The sequence below is a fragment of the Halichoerus grypus genome, chromosome 11 (assembly GCF_964656455.1).
Source record: "Halichoerus grypus chromosome 11, mHalGry1.hap1.1, whole genome shotgun sequence".
NCBI lineage: Eukaryota > Metazoa > Chordata > Mammalia > Carnivora > Phocidae > Halichoerus > Halichoerus grypus.
The window spans coordinates 98252972-98278233 of NC_135722.1; the positions used below are offsets into that span (position 1 = coordinate 98252972).

At 51.2% G+C, this 25262-nt stretch overlaps 1 protein-coding gene and 2 pseudogenes across 4 annotated transcripts in view; 1 reads left to right on the forward strand and 2 right to left on the reverse strand.

Annotated features, from left to right (window-relative positions):
- Positions 1-4371: 4371 nt before the first annotated feature.
- LOC118543431 (small nuclear ribonucleoprotein-associated protein N-like) lies at positions 4372-5364 on the reverse strand (annotated as a pseudogene).
- Positions 5365-5517: 153 nt separating this feature from the next.
- On the reverse strand, positions 5518-5757 carry LOC118543430 (SNRPN upstream reading frame protein pseudogene; annotated as a pseudogene).
- A 1479-nt stretch (positions 5758-7236) lies between these two features.
- Positions 7237-25262, forward strand: part of BACE1 (beta-secretase 1) — a 62003-nt gene continuing 43977 nt past the window's right edge. For 3 of the 4 annotated variants that reach the window (XM_078058965.1, XM_036104491.2, XM_036104489.2), the window contains exons 1-5: positions 7237-7950; positions 20977-21065; positions 22524-22740; positions 23245-23382; positions 24291-24425. In XM_078058965.1, coding sequence (XP_077915091.1) covers positions 7690-7950; positions 20977-21065; positions 22524-22740; positions 23245-23382; positions 24291-24425 — 840 coding nt within the window. In that variant the 5' untranslated portion in view covers positions 7237-7689. Of the gene's footprint in view, positions 7951-20976; positions 21066-22372; positions 22438-22502; positions 22741-23244; positions 23383-24290; positions 24426-25262 lie in introns of those variants that run through there. The other variant, XM_036104492.2, reaches the window with a different exon arrangement.

Sequence of the window (25262 nt, forward strand, 5' to 3'; positions counted from 1 at the left end):
GGAAAGGGTACCAGCCTAGCAACTGAGAGTCCCGCCTCTACACAGAGCCAATAGGTCGCTGAACGAGGACCTTGGCACTGGATTGGTTATAGGTCCCGTCGGGTCACGGAGAAATTATGCACGTTTCCCGTTGCACGATGGGAGTTGTAGTCCAAGTTAGTCGAGGGGGTCGTAAGAGAGCTCTGAATTTGTTAGGAGAGGAATTTCTTCCCCGGGCAGGAAAGAGTCATTCACAGTATTTATGGTAACGCGAATTAATTAAGGCAATCTATTCGTCATCATTGTTTAAGTAGTGTGATTAATATCAGGTGAATAAGACACTGATCATCAGTAACCAGTTGAATCTCTAATAAACAGGTAAGGGGAGACCACCTCCCCCACCCCCGCAGAAAACGCTTCCCTGTGCTCAGATGAAATCGGTGAGCCCTTAACCAGGATTTAAGAGCTGTGGTTTCCGTTATTTACCTTTTCACCCAGAGCGCAGGGCTCAGATTGAATGTCTGCAACATTGGGGATAACATCTCTCATAAGTATTTCAAATAGTCTGTTTAGGAAGAAAAAAGTGACAGGGGTTCCTGGCTGGCTGGGGGCGTGGGGGGGGGGCGGAGTGCCTGCGATTCTTGATTTTGGAGTCATGAGTTGGGGCCCCACGCTGGGTGTAGAGATGACTTAAATTCTGAAGAAGAAGAAAGTGACACAATGTGTAGCCCCCTCCACAGCTCTTTCTGGCAAAAGGGTTGCTATTAATATAATCCCAAAGAGCTTAAGTTTGCTTAGGTGGAGGGCAAATCTTTTCCCTCAAGTGTCCTCAATCTCCTAGAGAAGTTAATGGGGGCAAAGAAGTTAAGAGGGCCATTACACCAATGGGAAACTGGGGGGGGGGGGGCAGAAAAGTGAACTTCCCAGTTGGAGAGAATGAAGCACCTAGAGCAGATCCTGACAGTTCTGTTGTGGAAATGGATCTGGCTCCTACCAACTCCTACCAACTCCTAAAACCGCTAGGCCCTGGTCCCAGAATGCGGAACTCAGGTCGTTGTCCCTGTAGATCCCAAGTCAGACATCCAGAATGTATTCATCTTGTTTAACTTCAGCTCTTTCTGTGGCAGCTCTGCTTCTACTTCCTTTATTCTGCCGGCAGATGACAAATCATTGCCCCCCTTCCTCTCCACACTCCTTAAAAGTCTCCCTGAGGGGCAAGAGGGACCGACTAGGATAGGACTCTGAGGGCTCACCCCCTCATCCACCACAGACCTTATACAAAACATGACCCAAAAAAACTATTGGTAGATTTGGTCTCTATGTCTCAGAACTTGTAATCAATCCAGTTGACTTTAATTGCCATCAAAATTCTTAACTTTTATTCCTTAACATGGGTCCCTTTCTATCTCATGGGGAGAGCTAATAAAATCAGGGTCACCAAGGGATTAGTGGGATTACCCCACATAGATAAACAATTTGCATTTTATCAGGTTGCCCTATAGGTTTGTTCTTCAAAATGCAAACCAATTTATAAAATGCTCTTAGGTAAACACAATCAAGAAAGCAAATCTTTGGGGGAAAATAACAAAAATGACACACCAATTGATATGCCAGTAATATACCCAATGAGTGAGGAAGAGAGATAAAGAATTTTATCCATTGTAGGTTAGCTTCTGCACTCAAATATGTGGGAGGAAGAAAACAAAATAGGTCCCAAAATTTATGCCATACCCCCAAGTCAGAAATTACACCGTTAGAACTTTTTCTTCTCTTTTCATACTGTTTACTTGTAACATACAGAAAATCACCCACATAATAAGAAAGAAAAACCCTTGTTAACCCTACAATTTTTTAAGGATATAAAGGTGTGAAATGCTCCCTCTACTCTTTCAATCCACCATATTTAAAATTGGAAACTGCCCTTCTACCTCTCTTCTCTGCTTTATTTTCCCCCATAGTGTATATCACCATCTGACACACTGTATATTTTATTTATTTATTTATTTTACTATCTGTCTCCCTATGGAAGATGTGAATTGCATGAGGAGAGGAATTTTGTCCATTTTATTTATTGCTATATCCACAGTGCCTAAAACAATGCTTAGCATGTAGTAGGTTTTCTTTTTTTTTTTTTTTTTTTTTAAAGATTTTATTTATTTATTTGAGAGAGAGAGAATGAGAGACAGAGAGCACGAGAGGGAAGAGGGCAGAGGGAGAAGCAGACTCCCCGCCGAGCAGGGAGCCCGATGTGGGACTCGATCCCAGGACTCCAGGATCATGACCTGAGCCGAAGGCAGTCGCTCAACCAACTGAGCCACCCAGGCGCCCAGTAGTAGGTTTTCAATACACACTTGCTGAATGAATAAATAAGCCAATTGAAGGAAGGAATTTCACACTTCAGAAGAAACCACTGTTGACATTTTGGTTTCTATCTCCCAGACTTTTTAATGTTTATGCCAAGTGTAAATTTATATGCATGCATATATATGCACACGTGCATCTTTTTTAATTTTTGCAGAAATGAGATCATAATGTACATATTGTTCTACAATGTGCTTTTTCACTTAACGTCTTTCAAGGTGAGTTCATAATGAGTTACTCCATTCTTTATAATGGTGAAGTAGGATTCCATTAAATGAATGTCTCCTTCCCCTACAGGTAATCATTCATTTTGTTTCCAAAGTGTCGGTATTAAGTACATGCTGAATACATTGTATTCATTGGATAGGATCTTAGAAGTGACATTGCTCAAAGAGTTTACATTTTTTACGTTTTAATAGACATTGCCAAATTTCTCTCTAAAAACAGAACAATTTTAGCCCAACCAACACTTTCACCAACACCAAAAATTTCCGGTGTGAGAGACAATCAATCAATTAATCAATCAATAATGGTATCTAAATGTTGTTGTGACTGCATTCTTTCACTATTAATGAAGTTGAACTTTTTCCCAAATGTTTCTTGGCCATTTGAATTTCTTCTATTAATTATCAATTCACATTCTTTGTTCATGTTTCAGCCATGTTGGTTGGGATTTTATTGACTTGTAGATGCTCTTTGTATACTATAGACATTAACCCTTTGTCTCTTTATTATATGAATGTCTCCATAGTAGGAATGTCTCCTACTCTGTGACTTATCTTTTAACTTTGTAAATGTCATTTTTCATTTTGTAAATGTTGTAGTGATAATAACGCTAATAGCTAAAATTTACTGAGCATTTACAGTATGCCAGACACCATTCTAAGTGCTTCATATGGATTATCTCATTTGAATCTTACATTACAAGGTATGTACTACTGTTATCCCCATTTACAAATTGAGACCTACAAAGGATAAGGAACTAGCCTGGGGTCTCCTAGGTTCTAAGTGGAAGAACCAGACTTGGAATACCAGAAGTGATTCTACAGAAGTTTTAAAAATTCAAGTAGTCAAACCTGCCCATTAAAAAAAACAAAAAACAAGAACTCTGAGTTTTGTTAGAGACCTTCTTTAACTAAGAATATTAAATATTCCTCTATTTTTTCTGTAGTTTTATTTTTCATGTTAAACCCTTTGATCTATCTGAAATTTATTTTTACGTGAGATAGAGATTTCATTTTCTTTCCTTCCAAATGGATAGCCAATTGTCCCAAAAACAGTTATTGAAAGATATATCAATTTCTTTTTGATATGAATGTCATCTTTTTTTGTATGATCTAAATACTTTTTATTTTTTTATTTTATTTTTCTATTTTATTTTTTTATATAATACCCAGTGCTCATTACATCATGTGTCCTCCTTAATGTCCATCACCCAGTTACCTCCATCCCCCCACCCCTCTCCTGTCCAGCATCCCTGTTTGTTTCCTATGATTAAGAGTCTCTTAGGGGGCGCCTGGGTGACTCAGTGGGTTAAGTGTCTGCCTTAGGCTCGGGTCATGATCCCAGGGTCCTGGGATCAAGCCCCGAGTCAGGTTCCCTGCTCAGTCAGGAGCCTGCTTCTCCCTCTCCCTCTGCCTGCAACCCCCCTGCTTATGCTCTCTCTCTAATAAATAAAATAAAATCTTTAAAAAAAAAAGTCTCTGGGCGTTGTCTCCCTCTCTGATTTTGTCTTGTTTAATTTTTTCCTCTCTTCCCCTATGATCCTCTGTTTTGTTTCTTAAATTCCACATATCAGTGAGATCGTATGATAATGGTCTTTCTCTGATTGACTCATTTCGCTTAGCATCATACCCTCTAGTTCCATCCACATCGTTACAAATGGCAAGATTTCTTTTTTTTTGATGGCTGAGTAGCATCAATGTCATCTTCATCACATACAGAATTTCCATGCATACATTGATCTATTGATTTTTTTAAAATCGATTTTTATTTTTAAACTTGTGTCTAATCACCTTATGGGTTAAGATTTTCTACTCATATCATATCTGCAAGTAAGCATTCCTTTGCTCTCTGATATATTTTATAATTGCTCCATGCATTTATTATCTAATATTAATGCCGCAAAGAGGGAACAAAAATCTCACAGACACTCTACACAGTTTTACAAGACACACTGCAGGGAAAAATGTGACTTAGAAGGATTGACAGTATCCTTGGGTCTTGGTGGACGCGTTCCTGGGGGGGGGAGTGGGCCTCTAATTCCTGGTGGAGAGGGTCTCATTCCTGGAGGGGGCATGCCTTGAGCGGGGCATCCTTCGAGCATGGGGAACCCAACTGGTGGGCCCATGGGCAGTCTCATACCAAGTAGAGGGGCCACAAGGTCTGGAGGTGGTGTTGCTCGGCTCTCAGAAGTGGGTGGGGTCCCCCATCTAGACGGGTATCGAGTTGGGGCTCCAGCATTGCTGGCAGGAGCCACAACTGCACAGCTGCTCTAGCACCTCTTCCCTGCAGCCCCCCAACCCCTCGGACAGGGCCTGCTAACCCAACAGGAGCCTGGGGAATTGGAACAGCCGCTGGCGCCCCAGGGCCTCCTGCAGCTCCAACAAGTGGTATCCGAGCAATCCCAGTATCTTTGGGGGGTGGTGCCCCCACAGTCATGGAAACCACGTTCTCCCCATGTAGCCACACCAGACCCCAAACCCGCTTTTCTTCCTTGTCTGGCTGCTTCAGGTTCTTGGGCTTGGTCTTCCTGAATTCATCACAATCACAGAGGATCAAGTTCATGTGCTTGGCGAAAGCCTTAAAGGTGCCAATGAATGTGCCAGTGGTTTGGTCGGTAGAGCTTGTGACGCCTGATCTCGGGGTTGTAGGTTCAAGCCCCATGTTGGCTGCAGAAATTACTTAAAAAAAAAAAAATCTTGGCAAGGAAGATTTGGCCATTTTGCAGGCCACCTCTCATTCTATAATCAATGTGCTGCAGCATCTCGCTGTTCTTTCCCACAGTCATGGTTGCTGTTCCACCAAATCCAAGGTCTGCAGCAAGGTTGCAGGATCCTTAAGACCTGAGGGAAGGCTCCAGATAAAGGTATGATGCAGATTCTCTTACCAACAGTGCAAACTTGGGGCAGAAGCTTCAAATGGTAGATGGAGCCTGGTTTTTTACTTGGAAATCAGCTACCTGGATATTCCAGTCCTGCTTTCACCACCTCTTGGCGTCTCAGCTAAGAATGCCTGTCTCGGTTGCCCCTGGAAATCCTCCCCGGGCACCTGCTGCTGCTGACATCGCTTTGGGTACGACTGACACTCTTGGTGGCTCAGCGAGGCTGTCCTTCTACATTTGACTTAGACTTCCACCTCTGGTACGTGCTGTTCTGTAGTCCGTCTCGGGTGTAAGCGGTCTCTGGCCGGCTCCATCGCTCTCCTTGGCCGCACCTCAGAACAGACCGTCAGGCATCTCTGGCGACCACTCACTCCACTCTGCTTGCTTTCTAGTATTTATAGCACTTGTTTCATGTTCTCATCTACTCAATTAGCTAGGCTGATCTAAACTCTGTGGGAGGCGCGCCTAGCTGGCTCAGCAGTGGAGCATGGGATTCTTGATCTCAGGGTCATCAGTTCAAGCCCCAAGCTGGGTGTGGAGCCTACTAATAAATAAATAAATAAATAAAATAAAAAATGTATGAACTACGTGGGAGAAGAGTAGTGATAATGACCTTCCTTTGGCTAAGCCTGACTCTAATGGGAGTAAGTTCAGCCTCTCCACTATTATGTTTTCTATGATTTTTCTGTTAGGTTGTTTGAGAAGTTCCCCCTTCGTTTTTATCAGAATTACTGACTTTTAACAACAGCTTTCCACACTGCTTAAATAATATGTTGATTTGGGGCGCCTGGGTGGCTCAGTCGTTAAGCGTCTGCCTTCGGCTCAGGTCATGATCCCAGGGTCCTGGGATCGAGCCCCGCATTGCATTGGGCTCCCTGCTCGGTGGGAAGCCTGCTTCTCCCTCTCCCACTCCCCCCTGCTTGTGTTCCCTCTCTCGCTGTGTCTCTCTCTGTCAAATAAATAAATAAAATCTTTAAAAAAAAAATAATATGTTGATATAATCGTACGGCTTTTCTCCTTTAAGCTGTCAGAGCTCTGAAGCTTTTTGTTTTAAGCTCTCACTGGTTAATATACAGATACTTGTCCGAGTGATAACACTTTGAAGCTGACAGTAGCCGTTTGCCCTGAGTCTGACTGGCAGCCCAGAAATGAGGAGGCTCTTGGGGACTCACGGCATTTGGGGTGGAGGTGAGGGCAGGGAGAGTATCACAGGCACAGAAAGATTCAGGTGCGAGAAGACCCACAAGATTGCAGGCTCCAGTGGAGACAAATCGCCCCTGCACTTTCCCCTTTGCACCTTGCTTATGCAGTTGGCTGCCTAGAATACCCTTCCATCCCTCTTACTCTTGCTCCCCCAATCTCTGCCCGTGCAAATCCCACCCATTCTTTACAGCTCAAATTAAATACCTCCTCCTCCCACCCAGTCATTCCAGATCCCCAGATGGCCCCCCAAGTCCCTACTCGTCAATGCCACATCGTCTGGTATGGTGCACGTGCATTTTCTCTCTCCGTGTAGCCCCAGTGCCTGGAAGAATGCCTGGCATGCAGCGGGTGCTCAATCAATGCAGAATGAAGGAAATGACCGAATGAGAGGTCTGCCGCCACTGTCTCTCTACGGTCCCTCCCGCCCGGCCAGGGTCCTGCAGGGTGGACTCCGCCTCGGCAGAGGGCATCCCAGACCCCTCGCCAGCCCCGGAAGCTGGGCTGCCGGCCATGGGAAGACTACACTTCCCAGCGATCCCAGGGAAGAGCGAAAACCCTTTGGCTTTGACAGCCGCCGCCACAAGTCTTTCCGCCTCCCCAGCCTGCTAGGAGCTGGGAGCGGGCTGACGGTGGCCTGACCGGCACACGCAGCTGCGGGCGCCCGGAGTCCCTGCGCCTCGCCCCGCCGCCCGGCCAGCCCGAGGACCGAGAAGCCCGCGGCCGCCGACCTGCCATGCCCGCCCCTCCCAGCCGCCCGGGGGGGCCGAGCCGTCCTCTCCCAGACCGCCGCTGAGGCTGGGCGCCGCTGGCCAGATGTAGCCGGCTTCGGCTCCGTCTCCTCCCCTCTCTCTCTGCGGATTTCTCCTGCCCGATCCCCACAGCCTGCACCGGGGGGCCGGCGAGGGGCCTGCAGGCTCCGGAGCCCTGATGCCTCGCAGCTCGCTGTCCTGAGCGGCCACCACCAGCACCCAGAGTTGAGGGCAGCAACAGGGCCGGACGCGGTCCCGGAGGGAGCCCAGAGGGCCCCGAAGGCCAGGCCCACCATGGCCCCAGCACTGCCCTGGCTCCTGCTGTGGATGGGCTCGGGACTGCTGCCTGCCCACTGCACCCAGCCTGGCATCCGGCTGCCCCTGCGAAGCGGGCTGGGGGCGCCCCCCCTGGGGCTGCGGCTGCCCCGGGAGACCGTGGAGGAGCCGGAGGAGCCCGGCCGGAGGGGCAGCTTTGTGGAGATGGTGGACAACCTGAGGGGCAAGTCCGGTCAGGGCTACTACGTGGAGATGACCGTGGGCAGCCCCCCGCAGACGGTAAGGTCGCCAGGCCAGCCCTACCCTCCTTCCTGCATGAGCGGGGGTGGGGGGCGGGGTGCAGCATGCTGGCCCCTGCTAAAATGGGCTGGATGGTGCGGGCAGGAGGGACCCTCTGGGATCCCACTGGTAGCAGTCAGCCCCAAAGTTCCCCTTTCCCACCTCCCTTCCCCTCACAGGCTTCCCCGCCTCCCTCATCTGACTGCCCTCCCCTCACCCCAACCTCACACACCTACCCCTCAGTAAGGATTCGGGACAAGACAAACACTCCGGTGGGGGAGTCTGGCCTGGGGAAGGGGCACTGTGAACAGGTGTCAGCCCTGCCAAGCCTGAGTCTCCCAACCCTGGCACTCTGGATCTTGGTCACCCAACCCTTTCCCCTCCTCTGGTGTTCCGGGAACCTGGGCTTCTGACCATCATTCCCAGCACCTTGAGGACCCAGGAATCCTGGCACGAGCTGGAGCAGACCCTTGCTCCCACTGTCTGGGTTGGCACGGGGACAGAAAAGCGAGGTCTCCCAGCTCCTCCTGACCTCCACTCGAGCCCAGAAGCCCTGGACAGACTCCTGCTTCCCCAGCCCCTCCCAACTCCTCCCCCTCCCCCTGGGCCTCTGCACCCCAGCCCCTCCCCTTCCCCATGCCGCTGAGCACAGGCCAGAGGGGACTGAATTGAGCCTGGGAAAGGACTAACTGCAGCCCAGGAGCGAGAACCCCCTTCTAAGAATGCGACTCCTTCTGTGAGCCCATAGGCGCTGGGGGGGGGGGGGGGGGAGAGGGTGGGAAGGGAGCATGGCAGCCTGAGGAAAACACTGCCAGCCCTCCCCTTCCTTCCAGTCCTCCACGGGACCTGCAAGGTGGCTGGTGGAGGTGGTACCCTCCGTGCCTGTGTGGGTGGGGTGCTGTGGCTACCCACTGGGCACATCTGCCTCCTCTGTGGGTGGGCCTGGGCGCGGGTGGCGGGACGGTTCTGCATGTGCTGGTGTGTGTCACCTGGAATCTGAGCCTGCACCTTGCTGGGAGCCACCCCCCTCCCCCAGATCTGTGGGATCTGTGTCCGGGAGGCCTGTCCTTGGGAGGGTCCGTGAAGGTGGGAGTGTGTTTACGTGTAGAGAGGGAAGAGCCACACTTCTCTGAACTTCTCAGGCAGCTCTTACACTGGATCTGGGAGAAAGACAAACCTCCATCCCCCAAATACTTGACAGAAGTGAGTCTTCCTAGGTCCCTGCCACCCAGGCCTACCTCCCACCTCCCAGCTGATGCAAGGCTCTGGTCTCCCCTATTCACCCCTTCTCTTTCCTGAGTACTGTAACTTCCCCAGAAAGTCTCAGATCAGTGTGACGATAGGCCCCTAGCCACCGGGGCCAACAGGAGGCTAGGTATGATCAGATAGCAGGGGGATGTGGAGACCTGCAACCCCCTGGGTGTCTGCTACTGAGAAGCTGTCCTAGGGCTTAACACCCTGGGGCACCGACACACAAAGGGGCTGTGGAGCCACCAGACAGACCAGGAATTCCAGCTCCACTGCCCACAGCTTTTTCTTTTCTCAGTTGTGCAGCCTGGGGCAAATTATGCAACCCCTCTGAGCCTGGTGCCTTGTCTCCAAAATGGGTGAAATGAGATCTCCTTTGCGAGGTTCTCGGGAGGATTAAATGGGACTGTGGAGGGGAAGTCACCTTGAACACTGCACCCGGACACACGGTTGACCTCTAGTACATAGGAAGTCACTTTCTGCTAATTCCTCCAGCCCTGTCTGCCTCTTCTGGGCTATGCAATGGACCCTAAGAGCTTGAATGCTCTGGGCCACCACGTTTCACACAGTAGAACTGGGGGGACAGGTACTGGTCTTCGCTGGACCCCTGAGATCGTATGTACATCCCCCGGCCCGGAAATTGGCAGAGAGTAATTGCCCCACAAATGTCAGTTCCTTCCCCTTCCTTCCTAGAAAGGGAAAGTGGGCCTACAGTTCAATACTGGCCCAAGGAACCATTACCAGGGAGCCCACAGTTGGAATGACTCTGGGTCACCCTTTGGCTGGGAGCCCGAGCCAATGCCAGCCAGTCTGTACTCTGTGGTGACTTCGATTGTCTCCCCAGCAATCTCGAGCAGGAGGCCCCTTCTCCTTGCCTGGTAAGGCTGTTGTGAGCACCAGATGAGGACCTGGTGGGCAGAACACTTTCTATATGCCAGGTGATTAGGTGCGGGGGTTGAGAGCTGATCCACCAAGAGACAGGAGATAGGTTTTCTGCCCACAGGAAGTGTCGAGCATGAAAGTGTAAGTGCCAGGACAAGGGAATCCAAAGCAGCACCCAAAGACAGGCAGGCCCCCAGGCCCTTGCCACCAGAGCCTATTACAAACGTAACTTCTCTGGCCCCATCCCAGACCTACTGAGTTAGAATTTGGGGGGCCATGGCTCAAATTTGAGAAGCACTGATCTGCAGTCATACAAAGAATGAGTGCTGTAGGTGTGCAGGAGGTAAAATCAGGGAAGGCCTCCCGGGGGAGGTGTGCTGTGAGCATGATCCTGAAGGATGGTTAGGAGGGTGGCTCTTCCCAGCGGGGAAATAGCACCTGTCCCACTGAACTCTCATTGCACTTAACTCGAATGTCCACTGCTTCCCCGCCCTTAGCCTGGGTCCCTGGGACCAGAAGAAGCCACAACGAATGAGAGAATGAGTCATGCGCATTTGTTCAGGAGACAGTGAGAAACCCAGCTGAGTTAATCCTACAGGTTTGGGTAAATAGGATAGAGCCCAATTGCCAAAAGCCTTAAATATGAAGCTCTAAGGTTTGGGCTTGGGTTGGCAGATATCAGAGGAAGCTTGAATTTCTTTGTATCAGGGAATGACATGGGAAAAGCAATCTTTTAGGAAGAGACATCTGACTTTGAGGAAGAGTGGGACTGAGAGGTACAGGGGCGGTGGGCTCTGTCACAGCAATCCAGGTGTGAGGCCTCACCACAAGGACAGCATGTGGCCGTGATAAGACGGAAAGGGAAGGGAAGAGCAGGATGCAGGAATGTCACAAGGCAGCCAGACACAGGACTTGGGGATACTGGTGTGAAGGGTGAGGAAGAAGGCATGAGATGATTTCATGATCCTGATCTGGGCTGAACGGAGGATAACAAGACCATCTGAGGGACCAGGACAACTGGCAGGAGGAGTTGGTGTATCAGTAATGGGATACAACTATATACTTGTATTTATGGTGGCAGTTTATGTAAAGTTTTCAAATATATTCTACATAATTTTCTCCTTGACAGTAATTCCTGCAATATATACAAATGGTCTTACTCCTCATGACTTCTAGCAAAAGAAATGGGGAGTGAAAGTTTAAATAATTGGCCAGGAGACAGGCCCGTAAGCTGAGACCCTTTGTCATCTGGATCCTTCTACTCTGCCAGCCACCTGCCCATGCATCTTGGGGGGAGATGAGAGGGTTTATCATGAGCATTCCTTTTCATTCTCCCATGACACCTGCTCATGTGTCCCTTACTACACTTAAGTAGTATTATAGAACATATTATAACTGTTTTTTTGTATTTGTTTCCCTCCCAGAACATCAAGGTCTAGAGGACAATGTCTTTTAAAAAGATTTTTTTTTTTTGCAGTGTCTTATTTCTCTTTAATATCTATGATAGCGGCAGGTTCAGAACACGCACCTAAAAAACGTTTAGTGAGTGAATAAATAAAATGTAAGACATCTAAAGAGAACTCTCGATGGGCAATTCTAAGTGCAGGACTGGAACTCTTGGAGAAAGAAGCACTTTCATCCTTTTCACTTAAATGAAAGGATATCATGTCATTATAATGGGATGAGCATCAGCCTCCAAACCCAGGATAATAATGATTGTTTGGACTGAAATCTGGTGGTAGTCAATGCAGTTTAGCAAATGCTCGTTGAGCACCTACTGTGCGCAGAAGAGAAAAATGATGTCACTGCCCCAGCCCTTGGAGAACTCACAATTTGGTGTGAGACTCATATGAACAGCTAAATATCATACGAGACCGAAAGCATTTGGTGCAAAAAGAACAGTGAGTCTTAGAAGTGCAAAGAAAGAAGCAGTTACTACTGACAGGGTGTTAGGTTAGGCTTGCTGGGAAAGGTAGCATTTGAGTATGGCCTAGAAAGATGAGAAAGCTTTGCTATTTGGAGAGAAAGGTTTATGAAGAGAGGCATGCATGAGCTGGGCTGAGAAGCTGGGAGTTGTGGCAGGGATGCTGGGAGGCGGAGTGGAGGTTGGGTTGTATTCTGCAGGCAGGCGAGAGTCCCTTTGAGTATATGAGAAGGGCAATGGTCTAGTGTCGTTCTGGTTTGAGGAAAACAACTCCAGGGTGGAACATAGCTGGATAATCTAGAGCCTGAGACTAGGACCTGAGTCAGGGCACAAGGGCCCAAAAGATGCTGGAGGCAGTGAGGACAGAAAGGAGGGGAGGTCCTCAGAGATCCAGCCTTCACATGTCAGTTCAACCAGATGTTCTCTGCTCCTGGGGAGGGAGAGGGAAGAGAAGAGGTTCCCCTCCTTGGAACCTCTCTGTTTTACCAGGGAATACAACAAAAGGAGCAGACTTTTAAAGCACAATATAGGTCATCAAAATTCCATGCTTATGATTCTGCTTTACTTGCAAGGGATAACTACTAGCATGTCCATTGGGGGGTGAGGAAACTGAGGCACAGAGAGACTAAGGGGTTTGCCCAAAGAGACTCAGATAAGGAAAACAGAGCCGGGGTTCAAATCCAGGTCTTTGGATTCCAAGTCCAAATACTGGGTTCTTTCCTGTGTTATCCAGTCTGGGACATGTTGGTTGCCTTTGAAATGCCAGTGGGCCATTCTTATTGGTGGATCCAGCAACTAGCTGAGCATGGGGATCTGGAAACCAGGAGAGAAGTTGGGACTGGACAGGTAGACTCTGGAGTCACCTGCAGAGAGGTGGTTTGGAAGCCAAGTTAGCAAATGGGCTTGTTCTTTGAGAGAATGGAGGGAAAGGGGGGGGGGTGGTGGGAAATGATTAGGGAAAGAATATTGAATGTAGACTGGGGCTCAAGGGAGCAAGAGAAAATGATCAGAGAAGTAGAAAACTGTGAGGGTTCAGGGTCTCAGAAACCAAGAAAAGCCAACTGGTTTTCCACCCACCTCTCCCTCGAATGGTTTTCAGCCTGTGATTTGTGGGATTCTGTAAAGGGACCTCAAGGATGAAGGAGGTTAGGAGGAAGGTTAAGAGGCAAGACTTTGGACCTTTCACACCTCCCATTACCAAGCCCTCCCTCTTCTCCCTGCCCAGAAGTCAGCTTTTATTGTTTTTATACAGTGGAATTCCAGGTCCTTCCTTCCCTCCTCCCTTCCTCACTCCCTCCCTCCCTCCCTCCCTTCCTTCCTTCCTTGCTTTCCTAAAAAGGTTGAAAACCATTGACCTCAAAGAGCCACCATCCAAATTAGACAAAGCAAGATTACACAAGATCCCACTTCTAAGTTGCCCACCCAGTCCCTGAGACCACAACTCCCCTCAGGTTGCACAGAAGGCTTTGCTAGGACCCTCACACTGTCATTTCACACTCTTCTCCTCCTCTGCCTCCTCAAGTCAGGAGAGAAAGAGTTCAGCTGCGAGTGGGGGGTATGGGAAAGACTGGGACCTCCCTCTAAGGTAGAAGGTCAAGAACCCTTCTTGGGTATCTCCAATAAAGATCTAAGCGGAAAATTGTGGTTGAAAATCCAGGAAGAGAAACATCTCTCAGGGAATCTGCCATACCTGACCACTAACTTCTCTTCTGGGAACAGCTCTCTTGGGGGCCTGGGCAGTGGAGAGTTCTGGGCAGGAGCCAGACCCTCTTCCCAGTCCTGGAGCTGCCCCGAGCTGCCCCTGGCAGGATGGGCCCAGAGGGCTGGGAAGCATTCACTGATGCTCGCTTGCCACATGCTCAGGTGCTGTAGCCAGCGGTTCCTGAGAGGGAGGAGGTGCTCCCTTTTGAGGGCAATGATGAATCAATAGTCTTGGGGCTGACTGGGGGAGCCAGGACTCCCCGGTCTTTTTTCCCCAAGACTCTGACAAAGCCACGGCAAACTGGCTGAGCTCCCTGCCTCTGCCACCCCAGCCTATCCCGTTTCAGCAGGTCTCCTGGGCTGCTACCAACATGTGGCTACTCTCTCCACTGCCCACTGTACCCCCCCCTTCCCGGTGTCCAGGCTGCACTGGCCTCTCGGGGCTGGTGAACCCCACCGACTCTTTTCCAGTGCCTGTAGAGTTTTTGCCGAATAGCACAAGGCATGAGCGATGGCATCTCCCTATGGCTCAAACAAGCCTGTACTGAGCATGACCCAGGTGCCCTGGAGGAGACTGGGCTTCTGCCAGAGATCAGCTATCTTTTCAACTGAGGACAGAACAAGAGAAGATTAAAGCCACCGCAACCTGTGCATAGGACACGACTAGACGGTAGGAGGGACTAGCTGTCTGACAATGAAAAGCAGGTAGCTGATTGCTGCTGTGAGAGCTCACAGACTGGGGGGTTTCCAGGGGGTTCTGTGGAGGCTGCCGGCGCTGCAGAGCTGCCTCAAGAGCCACCGCGGGGAGGGGACAGCGACTGAGGAAGCAAAACCTCTCTCTCCAAAAGAACAACTCTTGTTTTTTTCTCTTTGGTACACTGGGATCCTACATAAGGTTGGAAAAGGGTTCTGCTGCTTAAAAAAAAAAAAAAAAGAAAAAAAGAAAACCCATCGTCTTAGATCTGTTCTTTAGGAATAGACATGGACATTTTTTGACTGTTCACATCCATCATATCATTTGAATAGGAAGCCTTGATAAATATTAGTTGAGCTGGGTTTGACACTGGGGGACATGCAGCATCCTGTCCAAAGGGAGAAGGGTGCATCAGATAAGGTTTGGGGTGACCCCACCACCTTAGAATTCCTTAAAAAAAAAAAAAAAGCCCAAAGTAGGGTAAGTGGCACCAGGGAGCCTGCTTGCCCCCAGGTATCAATTGTCAGCTTCAGCCTGGAGAGAGAAGTGGAAGGCAGAGGATATGTCTAGGGAAAGGATTTCCAGTGGGTCAGCCAATGTGGTCAAGGTGGAGGGAACCTGGATGGGACCCAATCACTGGACTCAGTTGGAGGCAGGAGCTGTGTGCTCTGTTGGCCCTCAGCCACTCCCAGCTGCTGACGTTAGGCTCCTCTTGTCCTTCCTTGCTCCCTTTTCTCAGGCTTGGGCAAGCTCACGTCTGGGAATATCCACTTAGGAGAGCAGATGAAGCTGACTCCAGGCTCAGGGACCAAGGAAGTCCTTGGTCTAAGAACCTGCGTGGATAATCCAGCCAACATCATGGATATGGTGGGCATCAGTTATCATTGTCACCATACACAGTCCCAGACTAAATTATGCCTACGAGGCACCTGGGGCTGAGAATGAATAGCAAGAATCTGTAGGGTCACAGGGAACTGCAGGAAATGAGGCAATTACTGGAAAAAAATCATTATGGAGCTCCTGCGGAGGGCTAGGGACAAGTAAGATAATAACGGTACAAACGGGCTCCCTACCCTTGTGGGGCTCATAGTATGGGGGACAGACATTACATAAATGATTAAAGGTCTGATGAGCGATATACAAAGGAGCACAGGTGTTACTGAGGACCTGCAGGAGAAGGAGCCTTATCTTGGCTGGGGGCATCAGGGCAAGACCTTTGGGAGAAAGGATATTTACACTGTGACTTGAAAGATGACTAGAAGTTAGACAAAACAGGGAGAGAATATTCCAGGCATAGGAAATAGTGTACGCAAAGGTGCAGAGCTGAGAGAGCCTCGTGCTTTTGAGAAGCATGAGAAGCATGGTGAGGGAGGGGGAAAAGTGATGAGAAATGTTCATTGGAGTCGACTGATGGTTGGTGAGATGCCCCCAAGGACAAGGATTTCAGGTTTGAATTCAGATAGTGTATCTGGTATCTGATGCTGTGTAACAAATTATTCCGAAACTTGGTGGCTGGAAACAAGAGGCATTTTGGTTTTCAGGATGGTGTGGGTTCGCTGTGGCTCTTCTCCAGGTCTTATCTGGGCTCACTCACGTGGCTGCATTCAGCTGGTGGGCCAGCGGGGGGCCTGCTGGACCTCTTTCTCCATGAAATCTTTCATCCTCAAGGAGGCAAGATGGAGCTTCACCATGCAGTCTCAGGACAGCATTCCAAGAGGAATCCCCAGTACACAGGCCCTGACCAAGCCTCTGCTTTCCTCCTTGGCTGATGTCCCATTGGCCAGAGCAGTCACATGACCGAGCCTAGTGTCGATGTCAGAGGGGATCACACAAGGGCCTGGTACAGGGGTGTGTGATTCATTAGTGTAGCAATCGACCATATACTTCCTCTCCAAGTGAGAGACGGGAAGGTCAAGGACATGAAAGACCAGATGTGGGGTTGGTTAGAACCAGCGGATTCCTGTCCAGCTGTGTGGATTGTTGTGTAAGATGGGTCAAGTGGCCCGCTCATTCCACATGTCCATTTCCTTCTCTGTACAATGGAAGAAAGCCTTCTACATCTCAGGTTTGGGTAAAAGGCTTGCTTGACAAGAGTATAAGAGCCCTTCCCCCATCAACTCAGAGGCCCACACAGAAGGAAAGAGACTTCCTCTTTGATAGGAAGAATTAGAGTTAAAGCCCCCTCCTAGGGCCCTGGGATAGGCTACCAAGAGAGGCTGGGATCTTAGTAACTAGAGATCTTTCAGAGTTGATCTTTCAGAATCACGCTAGGCTAACAGACAGATGACTCCTGAAGGCTCTTCTCATCCAGAATAATCTGAGCTGTCCCTATCTGTTAGTGAGAGCTGGGGCCAAGACATGTGAGATCTGGGGAACAAAGAGCTTACCCAGAACTCATGGGCTCCACACCCATCTCATCACCCAAGATCTGTTGCTGAAAACTCCTCCAGGGGAGCCTGGCCTGCAGAGTGAAGTGGGCAGGTGTACCTTTCCCTGTGGGGCTTGTTAGCACTTCCCAAGAAGCCACCTTCCCTCAGAGGCCCCCGGGGGCACATTTGTTTGTTAAGTGATTGGCTGTGACCTAGCCCTGACCCCAGGTTGTGATCTCCTGGGGATCTAAATACAATAGCTACAGGGACTCCTGAGTCTGCCTGGCCCCAAGGGATGGAGAAGAAGATGGCTCCAGGACCCCAGTCTACCCGAAGACAGGCATCCGTGTCAAACCACAGCCCTGGTGAAGGGACCGCAGGTCTGAGCTAGAGCCACACCTAAAAACACCCACAGCTGGGGAGCCCCTGAAGGATCTCTCCTTCACCCAACAAACAGGATAGAGTAGCTCTTTTCCCTTTTCTTTCCTTGAGCCATTAATCCGAGTAATACTTATTGCCAGGCACCGTGATACCCATTAGGGATACAGTGATGATTTTTTAAAAATTAGATACAAGGGAGGTGAGATTTAATGTGAAGCTACAGAGTGACACATTCTATGCAAGCACTTTAAGAAGAGACTATGACCTGGTCTTTCCCCCTTAGGAAGTTTTCCCTTTTGAGCTTGGGATGATGGGAGATGAGTAGACAAACTTGCCCATGGAGAGGAAGATATCTGGGCAGAGCGAATGGTCTACGCAGCTGTTTCCAGGGGGAGGACCATGGCTGGTCTGAGGACCTGTGAAGGCCGGTGTAGCGGGTGAGCAGGGGGCTGGGGCGTAGAGGACAAACTAGGCTGGATGTGCAGGCAGGACCGGACAATGAAGGGCCTTGTAGGAAATGTTAAAGCTTTACATTTTTATTTTAATAGCAAAGGAAAACGATTGACACGGAAGGGCAACACGGTCAGATTTGCACTTTGAAAAGACCACCCGAGCCACAGTGCAGAGACAGGATGGAGAGGTCAAGGGTGGACGGACGTGCCAAGGCCCGTTGAGAAGCTATTATGATATTCTAGAACGTGGCCCAGGGGCGGCAAGGGAGGTGGCCAGAGATGAGTACATTTACGAGACTTTTGAGAAGGTTAGTTGGACAGGACTCGATGCATCGGGTAGAGATGTGAAGAAGAGGAAAGTGTTAGGACGTTCCCCCAGTTGCTGACTTACAGAACAGATGGACAGTGACGCCATCCACTGACACAGCGAACGCGGGGAAAAGGCAGATGGGCGGGACCGTGGAAGGTCAGCTTCGGACATCCTGAATTTGAGGTTATCTTTGAGGGAGTCTGCTCTGTGCTTCTGGAGCTGCAAGGGAAGGAAAGGGCTTAGGGCTCTGAGCTTAGGAGTGGTGGGCATGGAGGTGATACTCGGAGCTGTGGCCGCAGGGGAGGTGGCTGAGGGAGAGCAGAGCCTGCGAGCAAGAGGGCCGAAGCCCTTGAGAAGGGAGCCTGCAAAGCAGACACAGAAGATCTGGTCAGAGCCGTGGGAGGACACCCCCGGGCCGGGGGAGGTGGGGCAGGGAAGGGTGTTTCTAGGAGGGAGAAGTCCTCACAGGCAGATGAGGCCTGATTTGAAAATGTCTTTCGTATTTGGTGACATGAAGTCTCTGGTAGCTGTAGTAAGGGCTGTTTTATAGTGGAGGGAGGGGCAGCGGAGAAACGGCTTTGGAATGGGTTGAGGAACGAGTGGGAGGTGAAGAAATGAAGACAGCTTGGCTGAGAACTTTGGTTGTGAAGGAGGGGAGGGGGGCTGGAGGTGGAGGTGAGATTAAGGAAGGTTTTTTTAATGGAGAGACTGGAGCATTTGTAAATGCCAATAGGAGGAACCCGGATGGGGTGGGGGGGGGGTGGACCGGTGGCGAATCTAGCTGAGGGAAAGCGGGTACTTCCCAGGGTGGGGCGCCCACCCAAGCAGGGGAGGGCCAGCGGAGGGAAAGGACGGCGGGCGTGGCCACGGGCAGGTTGCAAAGACCAGCTGGGGGGATGAGGGAGGTCCCACCGGACAGCATCTGTCCGGAGCAGGAAGAGGCCAGGCGTCCCTCGCTAAGGTTTGGCGGCTCGAAACCACCAGCCCTCCTCTTCCAGGCTGCCCTTACCTGCCCCGTGTCGTGAGGAGTGGGGGCTCAGCCGCCTATGGGTAGCAGGAGGGGGAGAAAACCTGCCCGGGGCTGGAGTAAGAAATGTTGGAAGGACAGGACCAGGAATCCCTTCTCCCAGAAGCCAAGAGCACTTTGCTAAGAGCAAACAGTTGGCCATTTGCTCAGGAGGGAATCCCAGCTGTTTGTTTTGCTTTCCCATTTTTTGTGGCAGGTGGAGAGCGGGTGGTGGGCGCACAGGGCCTGAACTCCCAGGGTAGGGGTGGGTGGGGGTCACTCCGCCCTGGGCTTGACCCGCTTTGAGGTGGAAGGGGGAGGCCTTCCTCAGCGGGGAAAGGCTGGGCCTCCTAGCTCGGGAGGGAGTGGTTTGCAGGAGGGGAGAGCAGTGGGGAGGCCTGGACCAGCTGGGGCCTCAGAAAAAAAGCCCTGTGCCAGAGTAAAAGGCGGTCGTGTTTTCCTGGAGCCCGTCAGGCACACATTCCAGGGAGCCCTCTCTTGCACAGCTCTGGGGACCCCTTTCTTTGGGGTCCAGTGATAGTAGGGATCCCTGTAAGAATGAGGCCAACCTGAGTGCTGGGAGCAGAGCCCTGGCAGGTGGGGGAGGGGGTCGGGGGGGGGCCGAGAAGCCGTTTTAATCATTAACCTGGTTGACTGAAATCGGAACTGCTGCGCCTCCAGTTCTATTGATTGTGAAAGCACAGCCCGCCGGAGCTGGTGGCCGCCCACAGACCCTGGAGAGGGCCGGTGGGGGGGGGGGGCATGGGGAAGAAGGGCGGGGAGGGGGATGGGAACCGGGCCAGGAGTGGGGGGCTGGGAAGGAGGGCGGGCCGGGGTCAGAGGGCTGGGGCCACCGTGGGGACCAGAGGAGGCGTCTTGGGGACACGGGGAGGCCAAGAGGCCTCCACAGGCATTGGGGGAGGGGCGGCTGCAGAGCCACAAGGGCCACCGAGAGCGGGAAGGAGCCAGAGGACCTGGCAGGGAGGAGGAACCTGAAGCCCAGAGGAGCACAGTGACTTGCCCAAGGTGACGAGGTCAGAGCCTGCACCAAAACTGAGGTCAGCTGACTTCACTGCACTGAGGAGAGAGGACACAGGAGTAAAAGGGCCCTGAGGTCAGGGGAGCCGCTGAGCTGATGGGCATGAAAAGTCAGCACGAGAGGGCTGAATTCTCAGGGTTCCGTGCTTCTGAGGACAGGGGCATTTCCTCTTCTGGCCTGTGAGGATGCTACTGGCATTCAGAACGTGGCTCTGGGCTGAGGGAGGGATCAGGCGGTTGAAGGAGAAAGGAGGGTCAAGAAAGAAGAAATGCTCGAAGGAGCTGCACAGCAAGGAGCACCAGGAAGACACCTGTCCAGATTCACGGAGCCAAAACCCAGGGCCCTGACAAGATGGGTTTTCACCGTGACAGCAGAGGAAGCTCCTGCTCCCTACTATTTTCTGATAGTAGGACTCAGAGGCCTGTGTCACCTCGGAGACAGAAGGGGAGCCCTTCGTGGGGAGCCGCATTCTGGCAGGCAGGGTCAGAAACGGCAGGACGGCACCAACACGCCGTCCTGGTCCCCGCAGCTTCCCTGGCCAGTGCCAGCTCCTGGAATAGCATTTCCGAGCTGGACGGGGATGCGAGCCCAGCTGCCCGCTGGGTGATATGCTTCCTAGGAGGACCAGAGAAGGAGGCAAGGCGCAAGCCCTGCAGACAGAATCGGACAGGTACCCGAAGTGAGTAAGGGCAGTCCGAAGGTAGAGAGAAAAGAGAAATGAAAACCACACAGATGCAGAGATAACGTGGCTTTGACAACACAGAAAATGTTAGGATTCCACAGCGAAGCCAGGAGCAGACACGAGGCCATGCTGAGGCCATGCTGAGCATGTCAGAGGATGCCACATTCTGTCTGTGGTCATGGTGGTCGCAGGTGCCAGGCTGTCCAGTCCTGCGTCCTAGAAGCTTCGCCCTGGACGTTCCAAAGGGAGACTTTGTTGCCCGTGGAGTGAAGGACAATGAAGGTAGTGAGCCCAGAGCCTCATGTTGATAACATCTTTCTCTCCCCTTTCTCTGACAGCTCAACATCCTGGTGGACACAGGCAGCAGTAACTTCGCAGTGGGGGCTGCCCCCCACCCCTTCCTACATCGCTACTACCAGAGGCAGCTGTGAGTCCTGGGGAGAGCTAGAGAAGAACCCTTCCCAAGGATCCAGGGCCCGGAGGGTCAGGGGAGGGCTTTGGGGAGAAAGAGGAGCTCCTCGGATCCTTTCCAGGAGACAAGAGTGGAGAGGGGGGATTGGAGGAGGTCTACTATGCGAAAGGGTAGGTTGAGGGGCCGGCACGAAGTTGTTCAGGACCGAGACAGGGCAGCTTCCTTGGGGAGGGAAAGAAGGAAGGAGAGGAGCCCCAATGCTCCCAGAGCCATCTCAGGGTCTTCTTCTCTCTGCCTGGAGACTTCATCCGCACCCCGCACCCCCCACAGTGGCTGTCGGGTGTCCGGCGAGACCAACGAGGTCTAGGCAGAGCAGGCTACCGTGACCGCTCCCCGTGCCGTGCTCTCAGCCAGGGGCTGCTCCGGGGGGCGCTGCACAGTTCAAGGGAGTGGAGCAAGAGCCTTGCATAAGCCCCACTGCCCGGACCAGTGTCAGGGCCTGACAGCTAAAATGTCTCCCTGCACCACCCAGAGTTCCATCAGCCGGATCTAGCTAACTGGTGGAAGGGAGGGTTGAAGTGGGTTTTTAAGGTAAGAGGCAAAGAGGAATGATGTGGGAGCCTCCTTAGCATAAACACAGGAAGTGGCGAGAAGACATCTAGTGTCTGAGGCGTCTCTGTGTGTGGAAGTCTGTGAGGAGAGGCTTACATCCCATTCTTGGACTTCTAGGCAGATGCCAAAGCCACCTGCCACATCTTCTGCCTTCCCTATTGGAAGAAAGCAGACAGGGAGTGGGGCGTGGTGAGGACCCAGGAAAGGGATTCACTCCGGATCCCTGTCCCAGTCCCATCACTGCCCTCCCCACCCCGAACCCGGCACACACACAAGGCCTGGATAGTGGCACAATGAGACACGGGCGAGGGTGTCCCGTGCTGATGCGCATGTTCCATACGAGTGGTGTGTAATACTTACCTGCTCTGCTGAGATGCTGTGCCAACTCTTTCTTTGGAAGAACTTGCTGTAGAGGTTGCACATTCACCGCGCCTGGCACTTTCTCTACCACTCAGATGGTACCACCGGGTCCCAAGGCAGCGACAGTCAAAGGCCCCTTTTCTCTGGGAGCCTGATGGAGCCGGGGGGGAGGAAGAGATGCCCGCTAGCTGTCCCTCGGCGGCCGCGGGCACAATACACAAAGCCTAGGCTTGTTCCCTGCAGGGCCTGAGCTCGAGATCTAGGGATAGGAGCTGTGGAGACAGGAGAGTGAGCCCCAGCCACAGCTCCCCTCATCTGTTTGCAAGCTTACTGTACGTTCTGTTCTGGGTGATGGATCTGGGATGTTCTGCTGAGCAGCCTGAAAGCATCTTATGTGGGATGCCCCTGAGATAAGGTGAGGCCTTGGGAGTAGGTCAGATGCTGGGTCCCCGTGCAAGTGTTGCGGTCACGCCCCCACAGACCTCTGCCTCCTCTCCACAGGTCCAGCACATACCGGGACCTCCGGAAGGGCGTCTATGTGCCCTACACCCAGGGCAAGTGGGAGGGGGAGCTGGGCACCGACCTGGTGAGCATCCCCCATGGCCCCAACGTCACTGTGCGCGCCAACATCGCTGCCATCACTGAATCAGACAAGTTCTTCATCAATGGCTCCAACTGGGAGGGCATCCTGGGGCTGGCCTATGCTGAGATCGCCAGGGTGAGAGGAGCAAGGCCGAGCCCTGGGCCCTGTGTCTGCACTGCACACTGCATGTTACCCCGGGACGGGCTCGGAGAGAAGGGGAGCTGACTAAGGGAGGGACACAGATCAGCCTGAAGGATTAGTTAGCAGGGGGATAGGGTGGCAGTCTGAATCTCGTCCCTGCAGAGGGCAGGACTATACTGAGGGATGCTGTGACAGGTACAAGATTAGAGTCTGATTTCTACCGACTCCCAAGATCTTAGGAATAAGGGAACCCCCCCACCCCGCCCAACCTGAAACAGGTTAAGCATATGGGGATCAAAGATCCTATAGCTCTTTCCTGTTTGCACTCTGCCATGTCTCTTGCTAACCCTCTCTGCCAAATCGCAGTACTTCAAGACAGTCTTTCCCAAGGAACATCCCCCAAGTTTTGCTTTTGCCTTCCAGTTTAGGCAGGAAGCTGGCCTCTTTCCATTAGGGCCCTCTGTGTGAGGCCTCACTCCTTGTCTCTTTCTGCCACAGCCCGATGACTCCCTGGAGCCATTCTTTGACTCCCTGGTAAAGCAGACCCACGTTCCCAACCTCTTCTCCCTGCAGCTCTGTGGTGCTGGGTTCCCCCTCAACCAGTCGGAAGTGCTGGCCTCAGTTGGAGGGAGCATGGTGAGTAGGTCCTAGGAGAGGGGAGGTTCTAGCACTGGGCAGAGGGATAGGTATCACCTGCCTCCCCTCCCTCTAAGCTACCGCACAGTCTTGGGCTCCACTACTTGGAATCAAGAGAAACCTCTTTAAACTCCCCACCTCCACTTTTCCTTTTCCATCCTTTTCTTCTTTGCATTATTCCAGAAAGGATTCCAGGTACCTATGGTAAACTTGGAAAGGATGAGATGATTAGGGAACTTCAAAGGAAATGTAAATAAGACTTCTCGGGGCACCCGGGTGGCTCAGTCGGTTAAGCTCAGGTCATGATCCCAGAGTCCTGGGATCGAGCCCCACATCAGGCACCCTGCTCAGCCGGGAGTCTGCTTCTCCCTCTCCCTCTGTGCCCCCACCACTCGTGCTCTCTCTCTCTCTCTAATAAATAAAATCTTAAAAAAAAAAAAAAGAAGAAAGAAAATAAGACCTCTCAAATTAAGATGATTCAGTCTGACGAGCAGAAGGCAGCGATGTAAGGAGTTAAAAGTCTATTTATTAATTAATTAGGACAGTTGGTGAATGGTTCTCCATCTCCAACACGCAGAGAAAATAAAACTTGTAATAGAAGCAAATAATCATTTATTTAACATTTATTGTGCCAGTTTAGGTTTAAATAACTTTATATTGAGGGCTGTGAGACTCTGAAACAAATAATTTAAAATCCTGTAAAGTCTTCCCCTGATATATTCTTAACACACTTAAGAAACTACAAATCACTTTGGGACAGGATTCGATTAGAAGCAGGAAGATGAGAAAGGTGGCCGGTGAAGGGCCTTGCTACCCTCCCAGAAATCTCTGATCCCATTGCTTGCTCTCTGAGTGACTTGCTGTCCCTCTGTGCCGGGACACGGGTACCTGCCTCCCTTTGTCCCTAGATCATCGGAGGTATCGACCACTCACTGTACACGGGCAGCCTCTGGTACACACCCATCCGGCGGGAGTGGTACTACGAGGTCATCATTGTGCGGGTGGAGATCAACGGGCAGGACCTGAAAATGGACTGCAAGGAGGTAACACCACCAAGGGGGACCCAGGGAAAGGGAAGGGGGAGGCAACATAGCATGAGGTCAGACCCTGAGTTATGAGATTGGGAGGATGAGGCAGAGGAGTAGGACCTGCAGAAAGGGTTGGGGGCTGAGCCCAGAACAATTGGGAGCTTAACGGTGACACAGCAGGACCTGAAGTTGGGGGGCTAGGGACTGGCAGGGCACTCGCAAGGGGACCTTGGGGCTTATGGTCTGGTAAGGAAAAAAAAAAGCATGTCTGGACTCCAGTCCCTGCCTTGCTTGACGGCTTTGGGCAAGTCATGTGCGGGGCAGTGTGGGATGATGTAGCGGAAGCGTCCAGCTTTGGAACTGGAAAGACCTGGGTTCCTAGCTCTGCCATTTACTAGCTATGTGCCCTCAGGCAAGTTACTAGGTTGTGTTTCAGTTTCCTCATCTGCAAAACAGAGGGAAAAACAGCTTTTCCAGAGATTGTGGTGAAGACAGAGAAAATAAATTGTTTTTCCCAGTGCCTGGCACACAGAAGTTCCCAATGAACGGTAGCTCAACCATTGGGGTCTTCCTTACCTAGATTCTTAATGTATGTTCAATGAGAATAGATATAAAAGGACTATGAAAAGTTAAAAGCACTATACAAGGTATTTTTATTTTCAAGATTTGGAGAATGTCTGCCCAACCCAAGATACTAAGAATTAGCATTTACTGAACGCTCCCTATGTGCCGGACACCATTCTAAGCGCTTCACATGTATTAATTTCATCCTTATAATAACTCTTTGAGGTAGGTGCTATTATTATCCTCATTTTAAAGACGAGGAAACGGAGGCACAGAGGCTGAACAACT